The sequence below is a fragment of the Dreissena polymorpha genome, chromosome 12, assembly GCF_020536995.1.
Source record: "Dreissena polymorpha isolate Duluth1 chromosome 12, UMN_Dpol_1.0, whole genome shotgun sequence".
Taxonomy (NCBI): domain Eukaryota; kingdom Metazoa; phylum Mollusca; class Bivalvia; order Myida; family Dreissenidae; genus Dreissena; species Dreissena polymorpha.
In genome coordinates this window covers 16,897,400-16,907,847 of record NC_068366.1, presented here as the reverse complement: position 1 = coordinate 16,907,847, position 10,448 = coordinate 16,897,400, and the positions used below count along the sequence as shown (strand labels likewise).

The following is a 10,448-nucleotide window of genomic DNA, read 5'->3' as shown; positions in this document are numbered from 1 at the left end:
GATTTTTTAAATTGTAATCATCAATAAATATGAATCCATTCGAAATGCATTATATAAAAAATATCAGATCTGTAGACGTGGCTCACAACTTTAACATTCAAACAGAATTAATGTTCACTTCTATCTTGGAATTAAATTCTCCAGCCCAAAGGCAAGGGACTCCACTGAAATACAAAAAAAATCAAACACTTAAATACACTTGGTAATTTTCTTTTAGGAAATATTTTAATGTTCATAAATTACTACCATTTTATGAAAATAAATTTATATATGAATTCTTTATCTAAAAATGTATTTGCTTAATAACTATTCATTTGACTTAATTTACAGAACTAAAATTAAATTGATAAGTTTTTCCACAATATTTTCATTAGACTCGGGGAAGTAAATCTAATTATTGGGGTAAAAAAGCTATAGTTTGCTGTTGGAAATATCCGATATTCTGACTAGTGAGAAAAACAACTGTTGCAGTAACATCACTTCAGTAGAAAATACCGTCTGCCTTACATTGGGTATATTTCACAGTCTTAAAAGGAGAATGTATTATAGAGACTATGTAAAGATTTGAGCTTTGCTCTGCGAAAACACGGCTAATGCATGGGCGTAAAAAGTTGTCTGAGATAAGCCTGTGACTGGATTCTCATTGTGAGAGACTTCCTTTGAACCAAAAAAATCGAATAAAGCGAAAAGTGACATTCCTAATCAGCCTGTGCAAAGTGCACAGGCCAACACTGGATGCCACTTTACAAACATGCATATAGCCCCGTTTTCCCAGCCAGAGAAAAGCTCATTTTGAAGGGTAAATGAGAATGCAGTGCATTAATGAGCTCACAGTGTGGGAAGGACCCTCTCTGGATGACAGAGTTGAGGAAAGAGCGCAGGAAATGGATGCAGCGGTAGAACTCTGTTTCTGTCCCCTCTATCTGCTTCATACTGAAACAACCACTTGTGTCATAGCAGCCTCCATCTGAGAAAACTGGGCTTAATGCATGCGCGGAAAGTGTCATCACAGATTAGCCTGTGCAGTCCGCACAGGCTAATCAAGAATGACACCTTTTGCCTAGACTGTTGTATTTGAGACTTCCTTTAAATGAAGAATTCTATAAAAGAAGAAAGTGAAGTCTCGTATTAGCCTGTGCAGACTACACAGGCTCATCTGGGAGGACACTTAATGCTCTTGCATTAAGCACAAATGTTCCAGAAAATGGCTCATATAAACAGTCAATGCTCTTTATCAACACACTTACAGATACTGAACTTCCTCCATTTGTGTGAAATACAGAAAAGGATACAGCTCAGTAAGACAATACGGCCTAGAATATGATAGTCACTTATTGAAAGGTATATTGACCAAATAACAGCTAGCAAAGGTCCGCTTCAAAGTGATTTAAGAGAGAACTGTTTAGAAGTATACATAACAAAATCAATATTTAGGCGAATAAAACAAATTGTTTAAAGAAGAAGTATGCAGCATGTTATTAAACAAAAACATTTCCTCTATACTCAGTTTTAACTTAAACCCCTGTTTATGAACAATATGCTACCCCCAATATATATATATATACAGTCCACTCTCGTTATCTCGACATCGGATATCTCGATATTCTCAATATGTCGACCAACTTTTTTTCCTTCTTTATCTATATTAATAAACATTGCATATCTCGATTTTCGTTATGTCGAATAATTCGATATCTCGATATAAAATTTTGTCCAGAGTCCTGATTTTACATGTATTTACTGTCATTTATCTCGAAGTGGGAATAACTGTTCCAGTGTCGGCAAAAGGTGATAAATTTTTTCTTTGATACTTCACCGTCCCGCTTTACCCGGCTGCTTCCGATACTGTATGGTAGGATATTGATCCGTTAATTGCATCAATGATCACACGTGTGTAATGTCGTTAGCCATTAACACTTGAGTAAGACCTGTCACTTTAACTGTCACTTTAACATCAATTAACTGCAGTTAATACACAGCCGGCCGAAAGGCCGAAATACTAATTGTTTTTACAAACAACATTCCAAAATGCATTGAGTTATATTTTGCGTATATAAACCATCGCAAATATGCAGAATGTTGTTCTATCATTGAACTCAAACAGTCATTATCATTAGCATTTCACAGGGGCGTCGGAAGCAAATTGACATTGGGGCGGCAGAGGGGGCGAGTATTTTTATCCCCGTTTTTTTTTACAAATTTAAGCATCAAATAGCGCATTCTGGTGCGTTTTATGCCTCATGCTTGACCTTATACACGTCTATTGCAGGCATATTCTGAATGACAAAAGTTGTGACAGACAGACAGACGATGGAGTAGTGATCGCTATATGTCGCATTTTGTACTTTGTAGCAGGCGACACAACAATAGGGATCTTGTGGGTTGAAAGAACGTTCTTCGGGAAAATGTACATGTACAGTTCAGTACTCCGGAACGTGATTAACGCATGTTCAGATGGAAAACCCTCGTCTTGATTGGATGTCTATTGCATCATAACTTTAAATAGCATCAATACCGGATGTTTACTCGACAGTTTAGAAAAATTATAACCGCATGTGTTCATGCAATGTAATACGTTAAACGTCATTTTAAGCATTTAAATAGCAAAATTAATTGTGCCTTGAAAAAAACGCGTATTTATCAGGTAGAGAGTATTGTGCCACACGGTGACGGCTTTAGTTAGACCACTTAGCAGGTATTTAGATGCTAAAAACAAGGTGAATTTTCGTCTCATTTTCACATGCATAAAATAATGTTATCATAAAGGATGTGTAACATTAAACATAACAAGAGCACCGCATAACGGGTGACATGATCGGCTACAGGTGCAGTTTTGAATAAATGAAAGCTTGTCAGATTATTTTTTGTAAAGGTCACAGTGACCTTGACCTTTGACCTAGTGACCCAAAAATGGGTGTTGCGTGTAGAACTCATCAAGGTGCATCTACATATAAAGTTTCAAAGTTGTAGGTGGAAGCAATTTGATTTTAGAGCCAATGTTCAAAACCTTAACAAAATGTTAAGGTTTTAGCACGACGCGGACGTCAGACGGCGGACAACGAGCTGGCTATGACAATACCTCGGGTTGTCTCCGAAAACGTTAAGCTCAAAATAAGCAAAATAGATTACATCAATCCTGTGCACCTGATATATGCTCCATTATCATTAAACCAAAACATCATACCTGATATTATCAATGCCTCCATCCCACTCACGCTGGAATCTCAGCGCCAGGTTCAGCACTTTCAGCACAGCCTCCTTCAAGAATGCATTCTTCTTGTGCAGCAGACAGCGCTGGTGGATCTTGCGGATGTACGCAGCGTGCACCTCGATAATCTGGTCAAGGTCACACGCCTTGGCAAGGTCCCGTGTGAAGTCCAGGCCAATACTGTGTAGAATCTGCATCAATGATATAACCATGAACAAAAAAGCCTGGATATGGGAAAACTGGGCTTAATGCTGCATGTGCTTAAAGTGTCATCCCATATTAGCAAGTGCAGTCTGCACAAGTTATTCAAGGACGACACTGTTTGCATAAACTGCATTTTTCGTGAAAAAGAGACCTCCGTAAATAAAACATTAAAGCTGAAAATGAAATCCCCTGATTACTCAGTGTCTACTACACAGGCTAATCCAGGACGATGATTTACTGACATGTATTAAGCCCTGTTTACTCAAAACGAAGCTCTTTCGATTTTGAGCAATCATTATTTTTCATGCGATATGTTTCTTTGATTGTTTCCCCTGGTTTAACAATAATCACATGCCTTTAATCATATTATGGTAGTCAGTTAACTTACACTTTCCTGGTTACAAAATAAGTTGACATTAGCATTTAACAAGAACTTAGTTCACATACTTATGCCTGACAACTGGATTTTTGCTAAGAAGAGACTTCCTTTACAACAAAAAAAAACATTAAGCCGAAAAAAAATTGTCCCTGATAAGCCTGACAATAGACTGTACAGGCTGATCTGGGACAACACTTAACGCACATTAAACCCAGACTATAGACTTACAGGCTGATCTGGGACAATCACTTAACACACATTAAACCCAGACTATAGACTGTACAGGCTGATCTGGGACATCACTTAACACACATAAAACCCAGACTATAGACTGTACAGGCTGATCTGGGACATCACTTAACACACATTAAACCCAGACTATAGACTGTACAGGCTGATCTGGGACAACACTTAACACACATTAAACCCAGACTATAGACTGTACAGGCTGATCTGGGACAACACTTAACACACATTAAACCCAGACTATAGACTGAACAGGCTGATCTGGGACAACACTTAACGCACATTAAACCCAGACTATAGACTGTACAGGCTGATCTGGGACAACACTTAACGCACATTAAACCCAGACTATAGACTGTACAGGCTGATCTGGGACAACACTTAAGGCACATTAAACCCAGACTATAGACTGTACAGGCTGATCTGGGACAACACTTAACGCACATTAAACCCAGCTTTGCCCAGAACAAGGCTCATATCAACATATGTGTCTCGTTCTGATAAAACTGGGCTTAATTCATGTGCATAAAGTGTCATCCCAGATTAGCCTGTGCAGTCCACACAGGCTAATCAGGGACGACCCTTTCCGCCTAAACTTGATTTTCGGTAAGGAGGGAATTCCTTGAAACTAAAAATACCATTAAAGCGGAAAGTGTCGTCCCTGATTAGCCTGTGCGGACTGCACAGGCTAATCTGGGACAACACTTTACGCACATGAAATAAGTCCAGTTTTCTCAGAACAAGACACATATTTATGGTCTGCTTATTTAGCCCTTTACCACTTAAAAAACGTATTTAGATGTGTTTGTAGGAAGTTAAATTTTATTAAAAACCTTTCTAACTAGCTTCAAGTTTTTAAGGCCTTTATTTCCTACCCTTAGATACTGATGAGCATCAAACAGCATTAAACCTGAACAGACTGCAAGTTACTCGCAGGCTGTTCTGGTTTTATGCTGTTTGCACAAAGCCATTTTCACTTGGCGTCTGAGTTGGAAAGGGTTAAAGCACAGGCAGGTACAGTACCCGGGTCATGATGTAGTTGTGTAGGTTGTTGACAAAGTTGATGAGCCTCATACGTAGCAGGTGCATGCGGTGGATCTTGGACGCGCGAGGGGTCGTGTCCAGGTTCAGAGACTTGAGGATCTGATCCGTGCTCGAGATCACTGGACTGGCCTTTGCAACGTCTGAAATGTACACCATTTACAACTCATACATGTTCTCACATCCAGTGAATAAGATTACAGTGCCATGATGTGACTGTCAATTATTATAACTTATTGAATTGGCCATTGAGTGACTTCTCAACGACTTATATCTTTGCATTCCTTGGAATTCAGGATTCATTTAATTTTGTTGATATGATACAAATTGGTTTCACAGTATCTTTTTGCAGCTAGTCTTATTGAGCAGTTCTGTGGCAAACAAAACATTCATGTGTATCAGAACTCATTTGATTCAGTATTTTATGCCATATTGTATAAACATGTGCATGTATAAGTAGAAATTTTATTACATATGCGTAATACAACATATTAAGATATTGTATTGGCCAAATAAATATAGACAGACCCATCCAATGACATTTATTTTGGTAAAGTAACATTGTCAAATATCTGACAACCCAGAAATTCCTTTTGAAAGCTTGCCAAAGTAACTAAATTTCTTAATTTATATGCTAAAATATGGAACTCAACTGACAACTCAGTTCATATCCTATATGCTGTATGCAACTCAGTTCATATCCTATATACGCTGTACACAACTCAGTTCATATCCTATATACGCTGTACACAACTCAGTTCATATCCTATATACGCTGTACACAACTCAGTTCATGTCCTATATGCTTTACCCAACTCAGTTCATATCTTATACTCTGTACCCAACTCAGTTCATATCTTATAATCTGTACACAACTAGTTCATATCCTATGCTCTGTACACAACTCAGTGCATATATTATACTCTGTTCACAACTCAGTTCATATCCTATAATTTGTAAACAACTCAGTTCATATCTTATACTTTGAACACAACTCAATTTATATCTTATACCCTGTTCACAACTTAGTTTATATTCTATACTCTGTACGCAACTCAGTTCAAATCCTATACTCTGAACACAACTCTATTTATATCTTATACTCTGTACACAACTTGGTTCATATTCTAAACTCTGTACTCAACTCAGTTCCTATCCTATACTGTGTACACAACTCAGTAGTGTTTTTCTGGGCCCTTTTTGCATGGCGCTGTGCAATACCGCCGTTCTGAAGCGCCACTCTGCTATTTTTAAAGGCAAAAGCAGCCATGCACCCTTACTGATAACATTTTTATTGCCCTTTGACCAAAATTCTTAGCAGAATAGTATCAGAGTGTGGCCCAAAGGCAGAGAGGATGCGCGGGGTTGTGAATTAGTCACTCTTGAATAACCCCGTGTCAATATCAATCACTTATTTCAGAGGCTTTGTGGCTTTGTTGTACCAAGCACACTTATGTGTACCCCTAACGATAAAACAATCAGTTCATATCATATACACACCATAGAATCTAAGTTCATCGAGGCAGTATTTTGCCCGTTTGATCTGCAGCAGGAATGAGAAGATCTGGTTGTAGATCTCTTGACATCTTTCATTGATCACTACATCTACAGGACTGGGGATCTGAAATTGAAATCAGCCTCATTCTGGAAAATAAGTCTAATGCATGTGCGTAAAGTTTCATCCCAGATTTGCCGGTGCAGTCCGCTAAGGGACTATACTCTTAAAATCTACCCAATACCGAAATCCCCTAAATTATGAACAAGAAACCGTCGGAGACGGGTGATGCTACCCAAAGTTTTTTCTTGTCACAATATTGCACTATATATTCAGATAAAAGGAAACTTCTTGAGGGGCATAACTTTGGACAAAATAATACGATGGATGGTTTAGCAACTTAAAAATTTCAAAGGGCCATAACTTTCTAAATAAATCATCTAACCAGAACCCACAAATAACATGCACGTCTCCTCAAGGCAGTTAAGCTTCCCATAAAGCTTCATTGAATTCCAGTCAGTAGTTGGGGAGAAATAGCCCCGGACAAGAATTACACTATATGTAGTTTATAGAAAATTTTAAAGGGCCATAACTCTGTGAAAAATCATCCGGCCATAACTGGCTGATAATATGCACATCTCCTGTTGGTAGTGAAGCTTCTCATAAAGTTTCATTGAATTCCCGTAATAAGTTGCTGAGAAATAGCTCGGACAAGAATTGCACTATATGTACAATGTAAAATTTCAAAGGGCCATAACTTTGTGAAAAATCATCAGACCAGAACCGGCTGATAATATGCGCATCTCCTCTTGGTAGTAAAGCTTCCCATAAAGTTTAATTGAATTCCAGTCATTAATTGCTGACAAATAGCCCGGACAAAAATTGTGCATCTGACGGACGGACATACACATGCACGGACAGACGAAGCAGCGACTATATGCTCCCCCCAAATTTCTTTAAGGGAGAGCATAAAAATTCAGCCATGTACCTAAATCTAAACTCAAGTTTTAAGCAAACATTTTATTGCAAGTAAAAGTGCCACTGACCTGAAAAAAAACAGTCCTTAATGCAATCCGCAGCAGGTCTGCAATTAGCTACCACCATACAAAATTGTATAAAAATACCCCCAAAAACTCAATCTTTTGAAGGAAACAGTTTTTATTATATTTAAGAAACAGGGAACTAAATCTTGACCCAACTAGTCTGATATGGAATCCTAAACAAGGTATATATGTAAGCTAACTATGCACAAAATGTCAGTAAAAAATCTTTCTCAAAATTCAATTTATTAAGCAGAAACCAATTTGTCAATTTCTAAATACAATGTCCTTGACCTTTAACCCGCCTTAAATAAACTCAATGCTCTGTCTGCATATAAGCTAACTCATACAAATTGCAGCGCAATACCCTCACCCTAATTCAAATTATTCACTGGAAACTATTTTTTATTTTTAGTTACGATGACCTTGACTTTGACCTAAATGTTATTGCAAGCAATTTTGTACTTTATATCCTTGATAGATGTTGGCGGATTCACACAAGATAAATCATTCAAAGTTCATGAATTCGAAGTTGAGCACATGTGCAATGATATTTGCATAAATTATCTAAGCAAATTTACACAAGAAATCTAGTTTGCAATATGAATCCTCAACTTGGTAGTTATGACAAAATTTAATGTCTCCATATCTCATGCCCCATTAAAATGTCCACTCTAAGTCATAACATTCGGAAATCAAATGAAATCAAATGAATGAACATTGACATTTATTTAGTAAGAGTTTATTTTTATTTTTATTAAAAATATCACATTGATTTATGAGGTACTTTCGTTCAGCGTTTAGTCCTGAACCAAAATGGTCATCCCTCAAAAATAATCTTATTTGTGTTTCTAGCTTCAAGAATATGCGCCTCACTCTGAGATAATGGGGCTTAACGCATGTATGTAAAGTGTTGTCACAGATTAACCTGTGCAATCTGGACAGGCTAATCAGTGACAAAGCTTTAATGTATTCATGAAGAGATTGAGAAGCCCTGTCCATTAACATTGTTACCAGCCATACCTCATATTGCAGACAGAGGCAGTTGGTAATGTTGATGGGCTGGAGGTCATTAGGGTCATCACTGGTTTCCAAGGCGACTGACAGACGGGGCACCTCCACGGGGAAGTAGGGGTCGATGGCCTCGTGAAGGGCCCAGGTCACTGTGGTGGAGTCCTTCCAATGCTCATGACGACGTATCTGGAGAATTCTCACATGTGAGCCTCATTCTGGGAAAACGGGGCTTAATGCATGTGTATTAAGTGTCATCCCAGATTAGCCTGTGGAGTCCGCACAAGCTAATCAGGGACAATACATTCCTCTTTTATGGATTTTTTGTTTTACTTTAGTCTCTTCTGAACAAAAGTCTAGTTGAGGAGGAAAGTGGCGACCCTGAGTAGCCTCTGCAGACTGCACATGCTAATCTGGGATGACACTTTATGTACAAGCATTAAGCCAAGTTTTCCCCATTGACGGACATCCCCGGTCTATTCATTTCATAACTCTCCATTTCTAGATAGATGAGCGGAGCGTAATCAGCAGCTGGGGTATTCGACAATGAGTTTTCCCAAAACAAGTCCCATATAAAGTGATAGGTTTTATTTCCCAGAAAAATTTAAAGTTTTTGGTTTGCACAAAATTGTACACCTGCTAAAATAATCTTAACTTTGTGCACTAAAATGGGTGTTCATTTTGCATATTATGATTCTTTGTTGGATTTGTTTATACAGTTGTGTCACTTCGTGCACATACCCATGACTACTGCCCTACTTGGACTGCAAAACTAAATTTCCATTCTGGGAATCTGGGCTTAAAACATGAGTGTAAAGTGTCATCCCAGATTAGCTCAGGCTGCACAGGCTAACTAGGGTGACACTTAATGCACATACATTAACCCATTTATGCCCAGTGTACTCTCCCATCCTTCTAAATTGGATCAATTTATTTCCAAAATTAGGGGTGTCAAGTATATTTATTTCTATATTTAGAATATTTCATAAAGAAATTCATTTAAGCAAACAGCGCAGACCCAGATGAGACGCCGCATTATGCGGCGTCTCATCTGGGTCTACGCTGTTTGCAATGTCCTTTTTTTAGGACGCTAGGCATAAATGGATTAAGCCCATTTATCTGAACAAGGCTCATATAACAGTAACAGGATTTATTTCCAGTCCAAACTTGAGGTTTGGTGTGTGTACAAATCTGTTTACCCAACTACAAAACCTTTACACTTTTCATCAAAAGATACATTTTTTGTTTATTTTGTTTCTTTCTTGATGTTGAATTTTATTAATAGTTTTTATTTTCATCTTGATCCAGTCAGTAAACTGGTTATAATTATCCTACAACACATTTACTCTGCAAGAATAGCTGATATAAGTGTTTTATCAGTACTTAGTGCACTTGCTTATGGCAGTAAATGACAACTGCCTATCTTGGGCCATAGAAATAATTTCATGACCATATTCCATTCAAAATCTGACCAGGCTAGCAATCAAACTTAAGATGCTCATTTTGATTATATTTGTATAATAGTATTATTGTTGCTTATTTTGTTTAGTATTGCACACAAAAGAAGAGCTGAGCTTGTACCTTTTCAAATATTTCTGTGTAGAAGACTGACAGACATGCCCCGGACTCCATCAGGAAGAAACGCTGAAATCCACATAGAACACATAAATGAACAAGACACAAGTAATAAGTTACGATAACATCAACACAACTACTTTATTAAAATTAATTTAACTTTATTACAATATATGATTTGATTATTGATATGTTATTCATATTGCGGAAAAAAAAATCAAAAGTCACACTGGTTGTTGCAATACCAAG

The 10,448-nt window shown here is 37.6% G+C and overlaps 1 protein-coding gene across 2 annotated transcripts in view; it reads right to left on the bottom strand.

The window, feature by feature from the left end:
- LOC127853614 (gamma-tubulin complex component 5-like) overlaps positions 1-10,448 on the bottom strand; it is a 52,731-nt gene continuing 42,283 nt past the window's right edge. For both annotated transcript variants that reach the window (XM_052388281.1, XM_052388282.1), the window contains exons 16-22: positions 10,206-10,268; positions 8,637-8,813; positions 6,579-6,699; positions 5,061-5,221; positions 3,185-3,399; positions 833-933; positions 1-164 (exon numbers count right to left, since the gene is read on the bottom strand). In XM_052388281.1, coding sequence (XP_052244241.1) covers positions 121-164; positions 833-933; positions 3,185-3,399; positions 5,061-5,221; positions 6,579-6,699; positions 8,637-8,813; positions 10,206-10,268 — 882 coding nt within the window. In that variant the 3' untranslated portion in view covers positions 1-120. The remainder of the gene's footprint in view (positions 165-832; positions 934-3,184; positions 3,400-5,060; positions 5,222-6,578; positions 6,700-8,636; positions 8,814-10,205; positions 10,269-10,448) is intronic.